Source organism: Melozone crissalis, unplaced genomic scaffold (assembly GCF_028551555.1).
Source record: "Melozone crissalis strain CALT ecotype California unplaced genomic scaffold, PUWL_Pcris_2 ptg000016l_1, whole genome shotgun sequence".
NCBI classification, from domain to species: Eukaryota; Metazoa; Chordata; class Aves; order Passeriformes; family Passerellidae; genus Melozone; species Melozone crissalis.
Window position 1 is genome coordinate 24,028,915 of NW_026535794.1, and position 22,066 is coordinate 24,050,980.

Genomic DNA, 22,066 nt, shown 5'->3' on the forward strand with positions numbered 1-22,066 from the left:
TCTGCCTCTCAGTTCTTGTAGACAGTTAAAATGAAATAACAAATTGCCAGTTAAAACCAGATATTTCTTCACAATGAATAATTAAGCTGTGAAATTTCAGGATGCTCTGTCTGTTAAAATTTTCCATAGATTTGGAGAGGTTTTGAACAACATAGTGGAAGAAAAATGCAATGCAGGTTATTAATATAATAGCATATCTACCTCAAAAATTCGTAAGTGGTAAATTGCTGGAGACTGGGAGAATGTTGTGTAGAAGTGTGTATCTATTCTTGCCCAGTTTTTGTACTTTTCATTGGTACACTCTGCTGTTAACTCTGGATGAGGAATGAGATGAGAAGACATGGAATTCTCTGATTCAGTATAGCCATTATTATGTTTACAATACTTAAAAACTAAATGGGAAATAAAAATGCATATATTAGTAACGACAAACTTCTAGAAGTTATATATTGTCTGTTTGATTTTTTTATTTGCGAGGTCTAAAACAATTAGAAATTTGGTTGCGAATCAGATATGAAGCTGTTTCATGAAAGTGCACAATAAATTGTATTAATTATTAAAATGTTGACATATAAATAGTAGAAGTGGTAAATGAGATAATTATATTATCTAGTTATCATTAATAACATTTGAGTATGTATGTAATGAAAATAATTTTCAGCTTGCCTTAGCTAATGTCTTGAAACAGAATTGCTGTTAGGAATCAAATTCTTTCAAAGTAGGAATAAACTAGCTTTTTCCTCATTTAGAGTCACAGATATTTATTCCTAAGCAAAATTCAGATTTATTTTTGAGAATTAACACTTTTTTTTTACAAGTCAGTCTGAAATAACTTCCAAAACAGCAGAGGATTCTTACCAGTCTTTGTCAGACCTAATTTTTAATTTATGCCACAACCCTTCTAAATCTACAGAGCTGAAAAAAAACCCTGTAGGTTTTGCTTTTTTAGTTTTGTAAAGGCTTGTTTCATACTTTTGTAATTCCTCTTTTTTAAGTTGTGTGATGGAGCTATAAAACATTAAAGGTTTTACTTTTGTAGGCTTTTTTTTTTTTTTTTTGCCAGGTAATTTTTCAAATTTCCAAACTGAAAATCAATCGAACTGAGAATCTCAAGAACACGTTGGCTCCAAGAATCTATTACAATTTTTTAAGCATTGGACACTGTGGATGCAAAAAGTAAGAAGACTCGGGAGTAAATAAAAGTGTTGAATAGAGATTTCTGATTTCAGAACAAGATCAATCACTAAGTTGCTGGTCTAAAGAAATTTATTCCCTTAGCAGATTATTAGAGGATAGGAGCCCTTACTGCCATCAAGGATTCTTTACTTCTCAGTACCTAAAAACTTGTTCTCTTTCTTCTCTGGAAAATCATGGACAGTTTCACAAATCTGGGCAGTAGTTTTCATCTAGAATCTGCTGTTCTACATCTTTATCCTTCACTGTATCAAGTAGCCATTTACCTAGGTCAGACACTGCTTTGACATAATAGTTTCAGATCATCAAGTCTGGCTGAGATTATATCTTGCCTCAGATACCTTTGAGCAGCCTTGTCTGCCTGCCTTTATCTGTTAGTATAACCACAGGATGATGTCCAAAGAGATGTCTGGATCTGGCTTAATTCACTCTTATGAAAATTGCTGTTAAAGTGGAAAACTGTTAAAATATTTTGAAGGATTAATAATTTGATTATATAGGCTGATTATGTGAAGTATTATGTAGTCTGTGTGCTAAACCAGTAAAACAAAACCATCCTAGCTTTCTACAATTGTATTGCAGTAATTTAAGATGAAAATTTACTGCAAACTGGTTAGGCTTAGCCAGTACAAATGCCACTGGATTTGTTGGAGCACAGATGCTCTTTTATTGTTATGACACATTTCTGCATGAACAGAGAGTTTTTTGTTTTCAGGCATAATAAGAAATTGAAACAGTGGATGCAATAGTGAAATGTTCCAGCAGACACAAGATGTAAGAATCTGGTGACCTGGATGTTGTGGTTCTGAATATAAAGTATGGGGTTTATATCAAAGTTTTGCTATTTAAGAAGACTGTAAGAGATAAGCGGAACAAGACTTCTAAAAGAATGATTTAAAAAAATACTGCATCTGTGATTCTGTAATATTCTTTGAGCATGTGAGCTGAAGTTTATGCCAGCCAGGAGTGAGCAAAAAACTTCCCAGCTGATGCTCCCAAACTTCTCAGCAACATTAGCTGTGAAAAGAACGAAGAAAAATTAAAATTAAAAAAATCTTTTATTTCTATCATGGAACATCTACTTTCTTTGCTTATGGCTTAGATTTTTCATATAAATACTAACTTTAAAGCACATTGTAAGATTTGCTTTTCCTTAAGCTTGGATGTCAGGAAGGGTAGTAATATTAATTGTTAGTTTATATTTCTCTTTCTTTCTGAAGGAAACTTCCTTGTCCTGACTGGAGGGGGCATTGTATTGATAAGACTCAATCTTAGAAAGATTCAGCAGAAAAAAAATAATCATAAGAGACTTATTCAGCCTCAGCTCTTTCCTAGAAATAAAAAAAACCAAGCCAGAATAAGGAATGTTTGGTCAGGATAATCACAATTCCCCTAGTTGTGTAGGCCTATTATTAATATGTCCTTTAGTTAAAATAAACACCAACTAGTTCTGCCTTATTTGTCTCACATGACAATGGCCCATGGACGAGCAAAGTTTGTGTAGAGTCCTTTCTCCTTTCAACCTATTGCTGTTTTCCTTTGTTTCCTGCATTTTTCTTGCTCCTGGCAGTTCAGCCAGGCTTGTTACTTCTGCTGCTCTTTTTCCACTGTCTTATCTGGCTGCCAGCAGGAATAGTGAGAGCATAGGAGAAATGGCATGAGTGCTGTTACTGTCTTCTCTAGCTTCAGCGTGACCCCTGCATGTGATCACAGGGAAAGTTCCACTAAGCATCAGGCACCATGTCTGTACAGTTATTTATGATCCCAGTGCCTGTGCAGTTACTTCTGGTAAAAGCTTCATGGAAATAGTTAAAGAAGAACTTCTCTACTAAAATGATAAAGATTTTACTACTTGGGTAAAACTACTTTGGCTCTTGAAAATCTTTCTAATATTAAGCCTGTATAATATTCTTTTTCATGCAATTCTGATGCCAAATAGGTCAGATTTTGCAAAGTAAGTGACTCTGTTACCTTGCATTTCTCCTTCTTCCGTTCCTTGCCTTACATGGGAAAGGTCAGTAACAGTTCTACACTGAACAGCAGTCATTTGTATTGTAATAGTGTCTGCATCAGTCCCTAGGTATGCTGATTATGTTAGCAGGAGAACTGATAAAAGAAGCAATAGAACTGCATGGCCAGCAGGTCAGGGGAGGTTACCCCCTCTGTTCAGCTCTGCTCTTTAGAGATGCCACTTGGAGCACTGTGTCCAGCTCTGGAGTCCCAATACAAGAATGGGCCTGTTGGAGGGAGTCCAGAGGACTGTCACAAAAATGGTCAGAGGCCTGAAATACCTGTCCTGTGAAGAAATGCTGGAAGGGTTGGGGTTGTTCAGCCCAGAAGCAGAGTAGAGAAGGCTCTGGGGAGACCTTGTTGCAGCATTTCAATAATTAAAGGGGGTTCTGTGAAAGAGATAGAGGCTTTTTACCAAGGCCAGTTTTGGCAAGGCAAGAGGCATTGACTTGAAACAGAAAGAAGTTGATGTGGATTGGACATAAGAAATATTTTATGATGGGGGTGGCAAGGTACTGAAACAGGTTCTCCGAAGTTGGGGATGCCCCATGATTGAGCTCAGGTTGGACAGGACTTGGAGCAGCCTGGTCTACTGAAAGATGTCCCTGCCCAGGACAGAAGGGTTGGACATTTTGATCTTTAAAGATTCTTTCCAGTACAAACCCTTCTGTGATTAAAGCTAAGGTAATATTGGATTTCTTTAAAATCTTTATTCTCTTTCTGTTTTCCTTGGCTTGATACTCATCGTAAAGCCAAAAATCATTATACACCAAGGCTGTGTTTCATTCTAATTACACTGGTGTCAAGAATAATCTTCCTAAATACAGACTGTATATGACATGCTATAATTAAATTTTGTTATCCATAGCCTTTATGTAAATTGTTAAACTGTTTGTATGCACTGGAAAAAACAGCCAAATATTTCAGCAGAGGTGTTGTGGCAAAAGTTAAAAATACTTCTTCAAGTTATGTGTTTGTTTAAATTAACTTTAGATTAGATCCAATATGTCTTTTGCCATTTCCCTGCCAAAGTCAGAATTTTGCTAGTGAGTATATTAGACATTTTATCAGAAGTTCAGCAGTTGCAATTCTTCTAATTTTCTGGTGTACATAAGATGCAAGTGACGATCCTTGTGGCTGCAGTTACCTGAATGGCTCATTCTTAGTTAGCAGGGATGACTCTTGGGATTGTGGGGAGTCAGCACCATGATAAGCAGGGTGCTTGGACTAAAAAGAGTTAAATTGTTCCTGAAGTTGTCTCTCAGAAATGTTGTAAAACGCTCCTTAAATACTGTGTAGAAAACATACTTTGTTACAGGAATCCATCTCATTTTAGACACACAATGATCTCCCAGATTCTGTGTTTAGACCTTAAATGAATGTATTGCTTTGAAGGAGTGCTGACGAGTTAAATTACCTCTTTGTTAAAAGGAAATTGATTTGTTCATTCATCTGAAAAAAAATCAAGATCTCTTTGAAAGATCAGCAGGGTCACATTGTCTTTTAGCTTTACAAGGAACAAAACCAGCACGTAAGAATTCCTCCAGGAAACAATGAAAGTATGTGCGTGTTTCTTTCTGGTTCGGTACGTTTGTGAACAATGCTCATCAAATGCCTCAGACAGTTGAATGTGCTTTCTTCACCTTCCACTTGAAAACATGGAAACAGATAGTCCTTTCATGTAATCAGAGTAGATTTTACAAAATTTCATCCATAGATATTTATGTTACTAATATACTGCACTAAATAGAGATTTAGTCTAGTCTTCAAAGTTAGCTTGCTTAAGTATAAGTATGGAACTCTGACAAAATTGCATATTCCTTGAAATGGTGTGCAGTGTTCTGTTCAGTGCTTTAAGTCACTTGGGTAGTAATAGAGGAAATAAAGTAAGTGTTGGCTATTTTATTCAGAACATGCAACCTGTGGAACTATCACAAATAGAATCTACACAAAGAATACTGGTCCTCCCAGTAGTATTCTTATGAGCCAAAAGTCAGTGGTTGTATATGATGATTGTTGCTTTCCTCTGACATTCTCAAATACAGCATGTTTTGTGAGATTGGACATTGAAAAATCTAGATTTATTTGTTTCTTCGCCTTTTTATTTTATTTGAAACACATTGCTGATTATAAAACCAGTAGGTTTTATGTTGAAATGTATTAACTTTAGATAATCATTATTTCCAAATAAGACTGCATGCTTTTAGGAAGGAATGATGTTTGTTGTGTGCTGTCTTATTGCAGGTGCCTGACCTTGTGTAGCTATCCTTGCATTTGATGATTTACCATACAGGCCTCTTTCATATTTACAAGATCCAGTATGACCCTACAAACTGATACTCTTGCATATTAAAAAGCTTCCTCAAACTGAGAAACTTCTACTTCAGGAAAATGCTAAGGTTTCTAAGGGATTTTAAGATTTTACTGTGGAGTGTCCTCATGAGCATCCCTATGTTGCCATCCTGTTTAGTTTCACTTTCTGTGGATGTGCCTTGCAGACAGTAAATTTTGTTTTCAATTCTGTCAGTTTAACACCACTGAAAATGAAGTTGGTATTAAAGCTTTTGGCTGGCCATATTCTACCAGAGGTTCTCCAGAAGGTTGGCTTTGGGCCCTCATGCAGTTTCAAACTTGTTTAGCTGTGCTAAGGTGAGCAAATGTACTTGAGAACTGCATCCTGGACCCAGTCAAGGCCAGGGTCCAGGCACATTGCACCCTATAGAGATTGATCAGTCAAGTTCCCATGAGGTTTTCTGTAGTTCTTTATGTTGCCACCTTCATTCCTCCTTTCATGTTCTAGCTGTGCTCTGTACCAGGACTGGTTGTCTTTACTCTCACTTTTTCTAGGCAGATCAATCTGACAGAAATACACAAATTTCTTCAGACTTTCTGCCCCATGCAGCATCAGTCTGTGAGTCCCATCTGTCCCCAGCTCTGTGGACTGTTGCCCTGTATCTCTTGGGGATGATGTCTCTGCAGTTTTTGGCTATTGAATCTGATTTCAGAGAGAACACACATTTGTCTTAAGCAGCAACCCAGCTCAGTTCAGTTCATCTCACAGCTAAGGAAAGTGTGTTTGGATGTTTTTTGCAGAGAGGCTCCCATCCTCTGGGTATGATGTGTGTGTGAGGGTAGGGAGAAACCAGAGAAGCACCACGGTGACTGGAGTGTGTTCACATGCTGCCAGCATGGGAGGTGTTGCACTGCTTAAGAACATTACCAATCTCTGGTTCATATTCTTTAGTTTCTCACTGATGCTGTCTCCTGTGAGTCATCAGCTGCTGCTGCTTCTTTATACAGATGCTGGGTGACACTTGTTCACTTCTTTGTGATGGAAAGGTGATGCTATCAGCATTGGCCTGTAACACAAAAGTCACTTTTATAGATCCTTAATAAACTGACAGTTTTTTTATGCACTTTACCTAAAGTGTACTGTTACTTTAATTAGTGGAACAGTCTATAGTGAGCTTTTTATACTAAAACAGTGTGCTTGGGATTGAAATGCCAGGACTATATCTGTCTGTAGCCTGACTTAATCTAATAAAACAACAAACATTTCTTTTTGTGCTTCTTCACCTTCTGATCTAGATAGAGAAGGGCTTAGGGTCCTAGTGTTGGTAGACTAGGTACAAATCTTTTAGATTTGAGTAGTCTACATAACCTGAAGATTGAAGAGCTAGCCCTAGAAAAGTTCTGCTGTATTTTATGCCTGGAACCTAAAAATACCATTAAGAATATCTTCACCTGGAGAGTGGTTAAGCACTGGAACACACTCCCCAGGGAAGTGGTCATAGGGAAGTGGTCATGGCACCAAGCCTGACAGAGTTAAGAAACCTTTGGACAACACTCTCAGGTACATGGTATGATTCCTTAGATTGTCCTGTGCAGGGCTGGGAATTGGACCTCGATGATCCTTGTGGGTCCTTTCCAACTCAAAATGTTCTATGATTCTCTGATTTCTCTCATATCACTGACTAAAGTACAGCAAATTAAATTACTTAGATTATTAAGGCCTTGACAGACAGTTGCATTGGGAACAACTCCAAAGTGTTATCTGAATTTCACAGAACTTTGAGGGTTTTGTTGTTATTTTTAAAAAAATTTTCTACAGACACGAGACCCTGGAAAGAATTTTGTAATTAATTCACAATTACAGGTGAGGCTAATGGATATTCCAGAACATAATTATAGAATGCTGATTCTTTTGTTCCATCCTACTGAATTGCTGTTCACTAAAGGGGAAAAAAGGTATACACCACAAGAGATTGCTCCTTTTAACTTGTGCTGCTGGATTTTTCTCCCCAATTACCTGCAGGAATGGTCTTTGTCCAGCTATCACAATGTACCTTTGGTTTGGCTGCACAGTGTCTTGTCTCTCCTGCCATGTGTGTTTGTACCTACCCCACAGTGGATTTACCACATTTCATTAAAATGATGAATGCAAGTGTTGTAGACAGCACAGTTAAAATTAATGTAGCTATTACTTCAGCTACATCTAAGCAGAGATTTTTCTTTAACTGCTTCTAGTCAATGCTGCAGCTGGCCCAGTTGCATCCCTTTAAATGCAACAGTGCAAAGAAAACCAAACCCATTCTTAAAATCCCTTTTACTCCACAAACTACAGTTGTGAAAGAAGCGTGTCTGAAAGAGAATATTCCACCTGGATGAAAGTCTTTATGGCTGAGTCAGTAAGCCAGAGTCTCAAATTACTAAATTGAGCAATAACTTTAACCTTCAACTTGTGGGTACATATGCTAGCATAAAGAGATTGTAACCCAAGTTGCTAGACTCTCTATCCCACAAGCATATAAATGAGGAAATAATTAATTCTCTCACTAGCCCACACTATGTTTTATTCAAGTCAACTCTCAACATTTTTGCCACTTTTCAACCTTGGCATTTAAAGCATAGAGATTGTTATATTGGTGATCATTGTATGAAGGGTGAGATGTTGGCATAGCAATTAATTTTTTTTTTGTTCTGCATTTTGATGTGTAAAATGTAACAAGAGTTTGATAATGTTAAGTCTTATTCATGGAGGTTTAAAGTGGCAGAGACGCTTTCATTATTTCCTGTTGATGACTTAGAACTTTTGGCACAAACCTTAGCATATTTCAGTGTGTGAAAAAACCCTTAACACCACCACTCTTTTCTATAACCAGTTCTCAAGCTTTACAAGTGCATTTGTTACTTCAGACTTTGCAGAAAAGTTGTCCCAGATACAGGTATCCAGAGAGAACAATTTGTAATTAATTAAAATTTGACAAATCTTATAAACATGTAAAAATTAGATTTAGCCTTTTTCTGCTGCATCTTAATTACAGGCATCTGTGCCATCCACATGTAAAATAGGCATGCACATTTGAATGCTTCATTCTTAATTTTGTCTTCTTGGTAAAGTGAGATTTTTTTTTTTAAAACTTTGTGTAGAGGGGGATTTTTTTTAAAACTTTCTAAGAGAAGAAGAAGAGCTCTAGCGAGGGCTTTCTCTGCTGTTTCTGGGAGATAGCCTGGTATTCTGAGAGTTATTGAACATAACTTTTGACTTGCTTTATTTGTGTTAGTCTGTCCCAGAAGTGAGGATTAAAATTACCAATATCATAATGTGACACTCATCCTAAGCATACAGGTCACGAGGCTTTCTCCTGAACCATGAAGTTGTTTGTGGTTCCCTTCTGCAAAAAATATTATTTATAATGTAGGACAGACTCTGCAGTAAACAGTTTAGAAAGTCAGCTTTTAAAAATGAGCTGTTTAACTGCAGTATCCAAAGCAAATCAAATAGCTGCCTTTTGAGCTAACTGTGCTTGAAACAGAAGATGCTTTTAGAATATAATTTCAAAGTATTTCATCGTTTCATCAAAAGCCAGGTAAAACCAAGTATTTTTTATTTCTTTTTATCCTTTTTGTGTAACTAATTTGTTATCACTTGTCTTTTGAAGGGTTTAGAAGCCATGTAATGTACACTAAATTTAGTTAATGTATTTTATTTTAATAATACTAAGATTTAAGTATGAGGAGCTACATAGTCTTCTTTGATCTTGGCTCACTTAGCTTTTCCAGAAGCATATTCTTTTAGTTTACATGACAAACTACTTAAGAAGTAGTTTTTAAGGTTTTTAATCTGCAAATTGTACTTAAACTTTTTAAGGTTAAGCTGTGTAATTATGAAGTGTTACATTGTAAAAAAAAAAGTTGCACATGACTATTAGCTTCAATCCTGATTGTCGCTCATTATATAAACACTAACTTTTTTTGGTGCAAGAAATATATAGCATTTTCTTCTCATTGTTAAACCTGAGTATTTTGTTGCTGGTTTTGATAGATTTTCTAAGCAGTGTGATGCAGTACAGTCTGTCTCCCTTTTTTCATTCCCTAAGGTTTAGAACAGCTGCTGTATCAACACGTGCCAGTCCTCCATTCAGTAAGAAATTCTGTTTTAGTATTAAAGCAATTAAAATGTAAATTGAGAAAGATATGCCGTGTCATGAAAGGCTTTTGTGTTCAATATGTAGTTGCTAAATGAGTGCTAGATGTATGATGTTTCCAAAATATTTACCTGTTCCCCTTTGTACAACATTTTACTATTTTTGACAAATTTCTAGCAAGCACCTAGAAAGGAGGAACTCATTCTAAAATCCTATGATGTCATTGCTGTTCTTCTTCAGACTCACTTCTATGATGATGTCCATGGAAAAATCAATAGTAACTGGGCAGCTGCTCTCAGAATTTCATAGTTTCCTTGCTCTACTCATGTCTTTCTTTATCCACTTTTACCATCTTGTATTCAATGAGAGTGGCTGTCTCTTTGTTAAACTTTTTTAGAGCTGTGATACCAAGTGTTGCTAATAAGCCATAGAAATTACTGTTTGTTGCTAAGGCAGAGAATTGTGATGGCTCTGACGAGTTTATAGGAATCTTTCCCTAAACTTTAGAGTGGTTTTTGGGTTTTGTTAGGCTGAAACTTCTATTTGGCAATACAGTAATCAATATACTTTCAAAATTAGAACTTGATGTTTGGAATTCAGAAATAATATGGGAAATATTTTTCAAACATTACATTTAGTTTTTGCTGAGTTCTTTGGTGTAAAATGATGTTTGTGGTTATGATAAATGATAGAAGGTTATGCTAAAGGCCATGGTACAGTTTTTCTGTTAGTACAGAGCTTGACAATTCACTGAATAGATCTCCTTACCAAAAAAATAATCTTGTATTTGTCCTGTAAAATTCTATTCAAGTCTCATTTTATTTAGATAAAATTCTTGAATATTGTCATGTTTGTGTGGTCATTTTTTTCCCACTGGGACGTGGACACTAAAAAATAGCCTAAGGATTTTAAATGCTGGGTTTGTAAGTAGAGGGAAGCAAGAGCAGTGACACTGATACTGCACACCCCCCATGTGAGCCCAGGAGCTGCTGAAACTGCTTTAGCAGCACCTGAGTTCAGCTCTCCAGGTCTCTGACTGGCTGATAACCTTCCAGACCACTTCCCTGCCACCTGTGTCAGAGAAAATGTATGTGTTACATGCCCTTCACCTCTAAAACCACAAAACGACAGACTGAAGGAGTGAACCAAGTTTCCTTTCCCTGAATGTGTGGTTCAATCTTTGCTCATTAACTTCCTGTTCTCTGAGAATGTAACAGGTTGGAAGCTCTTCTTGAAAGATAACTGCACTAAAAGGCATCAGACAGGGCCCCTTTCAGCCATTCTCAGGTCAGAGTTTTGTTGCATCAGCTGACATTTTGTCCTTTTTCTCCTTCAGTTGAGGCAGGGGCTGCTTTGGTGGTGGATGCAGTGGGGCTGTTTGCTGAAAGATGAACTGATGACTGTAAATGGGCAGATCTTGAATATTTTACAGAAGGACACTCATCAACTACAGCAGCTTGAGAGAGGCAGCAGCTGTCTCATCTTTCTTTCTTCTGGACTTCCAGACATGCTGGGAGCCAACTGTTAGAGCCAGGGTACAGAGACAGCTTCTCCCTTGTCTTTCTGTGTTTCTGCTGACCTGTTTAATTGCAGTTCAGAAAACAAAAAATACTACTGTGTGGCCCACCAAATTTCCAAAGTATAAAAGGCTAATAGTGCCTATTGTAGTGTTAAAAATTTTGTGGATACTGTATGAAGGTGACAGACATTTATATAGTTTATCGTATCATGTGTTTTAAGTAGAGAATTGTTTTCTGGGTTAATTTTGACCCTGTCACTTCTCTCCTTCCATTCTTCCTGAGATCAGTTTCTTGCTATCACATCAAATATAAGCTGTTTGCCATCACCTGAAGGGCCTTCATTGACTATCCCCATTCTATCATCTTTCATTTTATTTTGATAATGTGATGGCTGTATTTACATTAGCCTTTGCTAAATTTTCAATACCTCTGCATTCATTCTTGGTTTTGTGTTGGAGTTCACTTGTGTCTTTTCAAAGCCATATCATAGCTCTGTCTCATAATCCTTCTTAAAATTCTCCCCTTCCTTTGACTGAGATTCATTTCCCTTGGAGTCTGATCCTTTTATACAAACAAGTTTTTTACTCTTTCTATTTCATTCACCTTTCTGTGTTATGTCTGTGTCATATTTAGCCCTTTATTGGACACCTAGGCTGTCAGCTTTTTTAAAGAAAGCAGATGTCACTGCTGTTTTCAGTGACTTACATGGTGCAGTCTGCAAATTCCTAAAATTTCTGGATGACATGATAATGTACATAATAGTTCAAGCAATGTCCCTACATCTTTTATATTAGTAGTCACTGATGACAGTCCAATATTCTAATATATCCATACTCCATCAAAAGTAAATAAATTTTATTCAGTGTACAAAAGAATAATTTTTGCCTTTTCTGCACAAAAATTACTTGAGCTTTTTAGCTCACCCCATGGAGACCCTCACATCTCCCATGCATTTCCATACCCCTGCCTAAATCCATTCAGATCTCATCTTCACATCTCAACAGAACCACCCTGTCCCAGATTTCTCTCAGGTGCCTGGGGGCACCATCTTATCTCCTTCCTCTCTCAGTTTTCTCATTCATCCCTACCCAGGTTTGTTTAATGTTCCAGTTTGGGCAAGAAGCAGCATGTTATGCAGCTGATGCAAGTTATCTGTGTGCTAATTCCCAGAAATAAATGCATGGAAATTGGTGCTGTTACGTTCTAATTTCAAATGATTTTTGCTTTTCTTAGTGTTACAGCCATTAGTGGGATCTTCATTATTGATTTCCATGGTGATTCTGATATATTTTAGGCATTTGTTCTCATTAATTTAGTTTATAGTCTTGAGAGCTACTGGTGGTAGATAGGGATTGATATGTAATACCACAAACTAATCTTGTTAAACTTTAGTGAAATCGTTCTTTCAAGTTATTCCTGAGATCCTGTCTGTTGAATGTAATATGAACTGCTGGCTGACTAAAAAGAGAACTTTTCTTCATAGAATAAAGGGTTCTTAGACTAAAGCCTGAAACTACCCAGTATGTAGAGTAATGCATCTAGTTTTGCATCTGAAAACACATTCATTTATGGCACTGAGAGTTGTGACATAGCAATGTCAACGTGCAGTGACTTTCTTGAAGAATATAAATATTATATCTGTGTAGTAGCTGCATGTTTGTATTTAAAAATAAGTCAATGACAGAATGATACAAAATGCTGCAGAATCTGTAGTGTGATTGAATAATCTAGGTTTTGGTTTGTGGATATAACTAGATATAGAAGGATGTCCATTTGCATTTGGATGAGTGCCTACTTGGTTCTTCTTTAGGTGACTCTGGTCTCAGACAACATGTTTAGTATGTGGAGGCAGCTGATACAGCAGAGTCATTGCTACCTCACAACAGCTCAAAATAAGGGTTGCCTTACCACAATTTTGGAGGACAAAGGATCAAAATGAGGGCCACCAAGGCCACCTCCCTCCTTCTTGAACAGACCTGACCATGCTGATGAGGCAACTGGTGACAACAGCTCTGGGGAAACAAAAGTGTCACTGCAGCTGTTCACCAGGCTTCCTCAACTGCTTTTAGTGGGAATTTTATCAACATCCTGATTCCCTTGGATTCTCTGCAGCTCTAAATCCCTTGGATTCCTCTGTTTTGTCTGTCTACGAGGCTGGCGAGGCACCAGTAACTGTGTTGGAAAGCCAGTGTAGAAATAGTAGCTTTGAGATAGTCCCAACAAGTTGAATACAAGGTACTGGGCAGCTCCTGCCCTGTCTGATTTTATGTGCACAACACAGTCTCTCAATCCCCTAACCTGCTGTGCCTGGCATATTTGGATCCCTGTGTGTGCTTTGTGGGATGAAAGGTCTGGCATGGAGCAGTGTGGATGGGATGACTCATGCACAAAAGGCACCTCCTAGAAGGTTCACTGTGCTACCAGCTGCAGCCTGTGCTGACTCCCCTGTCTGTGCCCTGACATAAACCAACATGTGCTCTCTGCAGCTGCACATCCAGATAAGCTCCTGATGTCCTGTGTCAGGAGCAGAGATGCTCTGTCTGCCCTGTCTTTTAGCAGCTTAATCTGCTGGGTGCTTCCATCAGGTAAAGGTGAGAGGCTGGGGAGTGCAGCAGCTGGAAAATACTTCAGAGTACTGTAAGGTCAGTTGGTTTGTGCCAGTTCAAAGGCCAGATGTTGTGTGGACCCATTCATTGTAGATCTAAGTGTAAGGGGCTAGGTGTTTAAAAGAATCTGCTTAGCAGAGCTGTTAAGATGGGGCCGTGGTAATTCCTGTGTTCATGGTCATTCATCTTACTGGCACAGAAGGTGCTGTGTACACCCACCTATACAAGCTCAGGTTCTTCAAGCATATTTTAATATGATTTTCTTAAATTAAAAGTTAAACTAATGTCTGCTTTATTGCATATTTTTGAAGAATTTTTCTTCCTTGTATAAGAATTTTACTTTAGATCTATTCTGTTTTTGAATTAACATCTAATTTTTAATTTATTTCTCATTCATGGAAATTCAGTGTTCATGCCAGTCTCCTAATACAGGTCAATATTAGCCATTTCTTTTCCATAGGTTTAAAGAGTGTAGGTAGTGAAGATATTTGCAGAGGGAGGAGATCCACAATTTATCAGGGAAATGATCTGTGAAGAATTGGGAATTGGTGTGCATTACCTAGAAAGACTTCAGCCATTCATGAGGAGAAGTACAGAGACCCTATGCACTTCTTCTTGACCTGCCTATTTACAGTGCTCTGCATTCTTTCTTTTCATCTAGGAAAAAGTATTTTACAGAATAACTGGAATGTTTTTTGTCTTTTTTAGGCTGTGAAGCATGTTACAGAACCGTACAACAAGTGGATGAAGGGGAAAGGAAGTGCCATTGATAGCTAGGACAGCAACATGGGAAATACAACCACCAAATTCCGCAAAGCTCTTATAAATGGAGATGAAAACTTGGCCTGCCAAATCTATGAGAGCAACCCTCAACTCAAAGAAACTCTTGACCCAAATACTTCTTATGGAGAAACGTACCAGCACAATACTCCACTCCATTATGCTGCTAGGCATGGGATGAATCGTATCCTGGGGTAAGCAGCCTTTGAAATTTGGCTTGGCTGTGAAAAACTGACCTGAAAATGCAAGAGTGTCAGCCAGGTTACAAACTCCTGGTGTGTGTGTGCATAGGTGTACACATATATGTGCATGTGTGTGTTGCACAGACAGAATTTGTAACAAGTTCTAGTAGTAATAGAAAACATTCAAATTAGTCTATAATCACAGGCTGATAAACAGTCTTTAATTTTGTTTCAGTATCTGTTCCTTTCTTTGTAAAATTAGTCTTGGGCAGTTTTAGCTTGTTTCCTTAGGACTCCTATATTATCGTTCTTTGAAAATAGTGACTGTTCCACCATTCTTGATGTGTTTTCCTGTCTTTAAATAATCTGTTTGCAAAGCTTTGTGGATATTACACTGATTGTAACTATTTCTAGATGGTACAATATATATTTATTTTTGCATTATTCAGGCAGCTTTTATTTTTTGAGTTGGATAATAACAGTGAACATTAATATCTTGATAATGAGTAAGTTTATTGTTGCTGCCGTCAACATGGACAGCAATCCCTAATATTAGCCATTTCCATTCTTTTGTATTTTTTTCAGTTCTCTACGATAAATTAAAGATTAACATCTTACCCATGTCCAGACATTGCAGACACAAGCTATTCTCATCTAATATTTTGTGAAGGTAGTACCAGGCAGACATTGCTAAACGTCTTCTTCAGTAAGCACTATTAGAGAGAATTCCATAAATATCCTCTTCTTCATATTAGGAAACAGAACTGAAAGAAATACTAAACTGTGTTATTGATAATATCCTTTTCAATTAACATTTTTGTGTTTATGTCTAAATGGTCCTGTAGTATTCATAAGGTTTGTTTTGTACCTTATATGCTGTAACTTTACTAGCTTTCTGGCCTCTCACCATAAAATTTTCCTCAGTGTTTTAGATTCATCTAACCAAATTTTTACTTTATAATTTAAAATTTACCTAAATTTTGGCTAAATATTTTTCTCTTCTTCCCTATGTATTCTGTATTTCTATTTTTAATTTGTTTTCATTTCATCACTGAAACTTTTTTATTTTTCCCCCCATTCCTATTCTTGAATTATAGAAAAGAGTTAACTAAAATGAATTTTAAATAGTGTCCAGTTTTTACTTACACTTTCCATATTATTTTTTCCTCTGAGATTTTCAGATTTCTCTCAAGAAAATAGCTCTTAAGAAATTATAGCCTCATTGAGACAACAAGGACACATGGAATTGCACATATGAAAAGAAATAGTCATAATTACTGACTTCTGAGCAGTGCATTAGTTAATTATTGCATCATTATGATGGAATCTCAAATAACTGCTTTGTATTTTTTTTTAAAGTCATTTAGAAATGCCATTTTGCTACTAGCTACATAGGCCCTTCAACATCTAAGTCTCACAGAAGAACTTTTTTTTTCCACACATTACAAACTAATGATCAAAAGAATAATTCTTTTGCCTTCTTTGAATCAAGGGTTTGTAATACATTTTCTGTCTCTAAACATAGGGTGGGTGCCTTTATCTGCTGGAATCTGGTTCTGAAAACCCAGACTGTTAGAATTGTAGCACTTGTGAGGAATAATTTACTGAAAATTTTTTACTATTAACTTTTCTGATGTCTTTCTAAGGGCTTCTGTTTAAGATGTGCTGCACATAAATGAGGCCTTTTTATCTAAATAAAGTAGTAAAAGTGAATAAATATAAGCCTTACTGTGTGTCTGTTTGCTACGTTGATAGCAGAAAGGGCACAAGTGCTTTGGAGTTAAGCTGCTTCTTTTTGATGCAGAAAGTCCTGGATATGGCAGGGGTTAAATGAGCTGATTTTTAAAAGGAGTGCTTTGATTTACTGATAAAGTTGAGTGCCTAAATATAAATTGATTTTAATTTCTTTGTATTTTGAGAGAAATTTACAATTATCAGATGTCCATAGTAGTATAATATATTATGTTTATCTCTTCATAAAACATTTTAAATATTGGGGAATCTGTAGCACCACTAACTACAAGCTGTAGCATTTACTTGCATGCACACCATATAATTCAATTTTTCATTATAGGCAATAGTATTACTGTGGGTGGATATGAACTGACATGTTTACAGTTTACTGTGTGAGATTTTCTCAAAATAGAGTAGTGTGATGCAGTTGTTGGTACACCTTTTGCATTACAGAATGCATTGAGAGAGATATTTTGGGAAGTTTAGAAATATCCTATCTGGCAGTGCTGAGGGTGGTGTGACTGGCCAAAGGCACAGTGAAAGCATCAGGCTGGCAGTGAAAGGGACTTGGGGACATCCTGCTGCAGTCATCTCAGAAGGAAAGAACCAAGAAACTGGAGAGGAGGTGAAAGGGTCACAAAGCAAAACTGCCCACCTGCACAAACTTGATTTAATCCAGCATGAAGTCTACTGGCAGAAACTTAAGCAAACAAAAATTTCTCAATGGTTTCGAGCTGCTCAGTTATTATGCAGCAAGTATCTGAGTCATCTGGCTGCTGCACTTTTCATCCAATATTTACAGCCCAGAAACAGGATCAAGATGTAAAAATTTAAAAATTTGCTGTTAACTTCTTTTCGCAAGATCCAGCAAGATTTTGTTAAAATGCTAGGATCATTTCTTGATCATTTTAATGAGTACCATAGGAAACTTTAGTATACTAGGAATGTTGAAATAAAAACCAAAACATAGTCAACATTCCATTAATGTATAACTTGGTCTGCAGCCCTGAATAATGTTTACCTGACATACCAGTTTGTTTTAACATAGCATTTAATGTTTATAAACCAAAAATTGCTGACCACAGCTAATTGACTCAAACAGGAATTTTCTAAAACTTGATCTCAGGCTAGTAAGCTCATCAGCAGAGAGAAGCCCCAAGGCTGGCACAGGATAACCCTCAGCCCCAAGCTGTGGCACCTGTCAGAGGAGCTGGCAGAAGGGCATTGTACTGCGTTCATGGGGCAAGGTTTTGGTAGCAGGGGGCTGCGGGAATGGCATCTGTGAGAAGAGATCAGGGTGCCCCTCACCAGGCACAGCTGGTGTCTGCCAGCTCCAGACCTGCCCCGCCACTGGCCAAAGCTGAGACTGTGGTCATGCTGGTGGTACCTCTGCATACTTAGGAAAGGATGAAAAATGCTGCACAGCTTCTGTGAGAGAGGAGTGAAAAAAATGTGAGGGAAACAGCCCTGCAGAGAGCCCAGGCCAGAGAAGGAGGGGCAGGAGGTGCTCCAGGCCCTGGAGCAGATTCCCCTGCAGCCCATGGTGCAGGCTGTGCTGGGGCTGGATGGCCTCCCACAGCCCCTGTACATCCATGGGGAGCAGAGAGGCACCCACAGCCCCTGGACATCCATGGGGAGAGCAGAGAGGCACCCACAGCCCCTGTACATCCATGGGGAGAGCAGAGAGGCACCCACAGCCCCTGGACATCCATGGGGAGCGGAGAGGCACCCACAGCCCCTGGACATCCATGGGGAGCGGAGAGGCACCCACAGCCCCTGGACATCCATGGGGGGCAGAGAGGCACCCACAGCCCCTGGACATCCATGGGGAGAGCAGAGAGGCACCCACAGCCCCTGGACATCCATGGGGAGAGCAGAGAGGCACCCACAGCCCCTGGACATCCATGGGGAGAGCAGAGAGGCACCCACAGCCCCTGGACATCCATGGGGAGAGCAGAGAGGCACCCACAGCCCCTGGACATCCATGGGGAGAGCAGAGAGGCACCCACAGCCCCTGGACATCCATGGGGAGTGGAGAGGCACCCACAGCCCCTGGAGGACCCCACAGCAGAACAGGTGGGTGTGCCCTGAAGGAGCCTGGAGCCCATGAAGAGCCCATGCTGGATCAGGCTCCTGGCAGGAGCTGCACAGCCTGTGGAGAGCAGCCCACACAGATGCAGGATTTCTGGCAGGACCTGTGACCCTGTGGAGTTACCCACACTGGAGCAGTTCATGAAGCTCCCCACACAGGAATTTTGAGAGCTTTATACAACATCCACACTGGTCTCATCCCACTACAAACATTTATCATGTTTCCCTATGAATTAAGATCTTGACAGAAGATTCATATTTAGGAAGGTAGTTGAAATTTCACTCCCTAAATGTGTATAAAAATATTACAGACAAAGCACACTGGAAACATGTTTTCTTAAGAAAAGGCAGTCTTCAGATGATCAAGCACATCCAATGCCCTCAGGCTTTTTGTTTTTCTTTTTTGCCCAGGAGATGTTTTAGACCATCTGACTACTTAGTTTGAAAGAATTGCTATCAATGTGGAAAGTTACTCACTGGAGTCTGGCTGTTGGTGAAGCACTCGGAGCTATGACAAGAGAACAGACTTTCCAGAGGCTGCTTGAGATGGAGTGACTGGAAATCACGAGGACTTGCTTGACGTTGAAAGGAAAAAAAACCCCTTAGATAAACTGTCATTTTGCAATATATGTGGTGTGACTTTCAGTTTTGCAGCTTTGCTGGGAAGCTTTTTGGATCTGTGACAGATTTTCCTCATTGTGTGTTTCATAGTGCTATATCTGAGCACTTTGTGGGTATTCAAGCCAAAAGTGGATTGTTGTAGCAGTTGCTGCTGGTCCTGGCCTGAAGAGCGGGGAGGAGGAGATGACAGAAACATGGAACTCTGGGGAGACAGGACAGGTTTACAAAGCTGATTTTTTCCTAGAACAAGAAAAACAAGACTTTCCTCTTACAGAGATTCTGGAAATTGAGGTGATTGCTGAAACTAAAGAAAAAAAAAATCAAACCCAAACCCACTTCTCTTAACATTCTTGATGTCTACCATTCAGTAATGATGGTTAAGCAACTCTGGCAATGAAGGCATAGCTAGGTCAGTCAGAGAGAAACATTGGTAAATGTGCCTGGGATTTGTTCATAGGCAATATCTCTTGTTTTGTTACTATAAATTGGGAAGTAAATTTCACTTCAGAAGAATGACAGAACATCAAAATAGTGGTGGTTTCCTCTAGGCTATGCATCCCTTACAATTTCAGCTACAGTCCCCTTCTGTTCTGCCTGTTAAAGAGGTTTCAGTAAAGGCTGGACCAAGCAATTGTAATGCAGTCAAAAAAAGTATGTTGATATTTCCAGCATGTTATGGAGGGTGAATTTGCCAGAAAACTTGTTGACCCCAAAGGGAATGCTGCATTTGTCAGAGCACATTCAGGAATGTTTCTTCCCATGCCAGGTTTTGTTGGCTTTTCATCCATTTGCAGTCATGTTGAAAATTAGTTTTGGATAGTTTTGAGGGACATGTGTGTAGACTGTTTTTCAGAACAAGATTTCCCTGAAGTTTAGCAGTTATTAGAGGATTTTTATGCTGCAAATATGTATATTAAGGAAAAGTATTGATGAAAACCCTGTTCTTTGCAGGTCATCTGGCTTTAGAGAAGTGCTGTAGTTGCTTGTTTTGTGATAAGGTTGAAGCTGCTCTGAATTTTTTATATTGTTTTTTTCTGGAGATGGGAATCAAAAAGAGGCTACTTCACTGTTTTGACAGACAGAAGTTCTGTAAATATTTAAACTTTGAGATGCAAATAGACCTAAATGACTCGTGCTGAAATCGTCATAAAGGTGCTAAAATTCATAGTTTTTTATTAAATTTCTGAACATCTATTCAATGCTTTGACAATAAGTCTAGTGTTGCTTTGTAAATTGCTTGCCTAACAGTACTTCTGATATAAATGTCAGCAAAAGAAAACTAATAAGGTTCATAGGAGCTCTTTGTCCAATAAGGGCAAATGGGGAAAATGTGGGGTTATTAACCAAAACTACAGGATCCCAGTGTAAGGAAATTTGTATTGAGTGCATGGACGTTTTCAAGTAGGTGGTTCAGAAAGCAAGTGAAGGAGTCTTTTTTTTCCTCCTTTTTTTTTTTTGTTTCTCATGGTAATTCTTTGAATTATTACATGTGCTTGGTGTTTTCCGATTTAAAGCTCATTTTAGCTCAAGAAAAATCATGAAGGCATAATAGTGGCCTAAGCTACTGTCCTAAAAATAATTTTTTTAAGTTTTGGCTTCTGATTTTAATACAAAAGAAAACCACCCAACTATATTCCCTTTCTTCTACATAACAAAATTATTCCGTTCTGGTTTAATAACTTAAAGTGTATGATACACTACTTCATCTGACTAATTTATTAGAATGTCATTGTCCAGATCATTCACTTTGAGCAACAGAAAGCAAGCTTGTTTTATTTATCATCAATTATACAGATAACTATTTCAAACATACTTCTGTTTCAATTAATTTTATTCAGAAAAGTAAGTATGTCTCCACTGGAATTATTCATACTAGGTCTCCTTTATAGTCAATATAGTCATAGGTAATAAATCTAGTCAGAATAATTAGTGAAGGCAACAGCACAATTCATGTACTGTGAAGGTGACCATAAAGTGTTTTAAATTAAGGGTGTGCCAGCAGTGCCTGTTTCTTCCCATTGGTTCAAAGGGAATTTAAGAGAACTGGATCAGCTGTCTGCACTGTAGGTCACCAGAGCTGAGAAGATGAATCTCATCCCACGTTATACTAAATATGTAAAATTGAATAGTAAGCACCTGCAAAGTTGTAAATTGAAAACTTTGATGATTTTACAATATGAGACATGAATGCTTCTTGTGGGCAATACTGCTTGTGGTATAGTGTTAAATGTTTTCCTTTGGTGTTGTGTGGTGACTGATCTGTGCAGTGTTTGGATCTGTCCAAGTGGAAGCATAGGTGTTTCTCAAATTGCTTTGTTGTCATTGCACTCAGCTGCTGAATTAGTTCTGGAAGGTCCTTTTTAGATTAGTCATTTTGTGTTGTTGTGAGTCTTGGTCACCTTTCAAATTCATTGGAATATGAAATACTGAAGGGAGCTCTCGATTAGATGAAGGAGAATAATAAATTAAGAATATGATCTCACAGGGCTTTGTGGGCATGTTTATTAAGAAGCAGGAGGACCAAGTGAATTGAAGTGCCCCTGATTTCAGTAGCAGAGCATCTGACTGGGTGGTAGAAAATAGTAATTTATAAGGTCATTTTCATCATAGTCAGTCTAAAAAGAAGTCAAGATGATGTACAAAGTATAAATAGGAAGCCTTTAAAAGTGATCAAGTTGTTGCTGTGACTAAATCCTGGAGAAAACTGCCAAAGACAGAAAAAAACCAGGGAGGACACTTAGAGGAGCAGCCGAAGATGTGAAGTAGCAGCAGTAGCATTTGCTTTGTTCCTCAAAGGCTGCCACCCACTTGGGCACTGTCTTCTACAGTAAGGCAGGCTGAAAAACTCAGATCTTTATCTGACTGACTGTTGTTTTCCTTTCCCTAAAGCTGAAAATCTC

The 22,066-nt window shown here is 38.2% G+C and overlaps 1 protein-coding gene across 5 annotated transcripts in view; it reads left to right on the forward strand.

Annotated features, from left to right (window-relative positions):
- The window catches only part of ANKIB1 (ankyrin repeat and IBR domain containing 1), an 89,006-nt gene that overhangs the window by 17,952 nt on the left and 48,988 nt on the right, over positions 1–22,066 (forward strand). For all 5 annotated transcript variants that reach the window (XM_054273451.1, XM_054273456.1, XM_054273455.1 and 2 more), the window contains exon 2: positions 14,467–14,732. In XM_054273451.1, coding sequence (XP_054129426.1) covers positions 14,545–14,732 — 188 coding nt within the window. In that variant the 5' untranslated portion in view covers positions 14,467–14,544. The remainder of the gene's footprint in view (positions 1–14,466; positions 14,733–22,066) is intronic.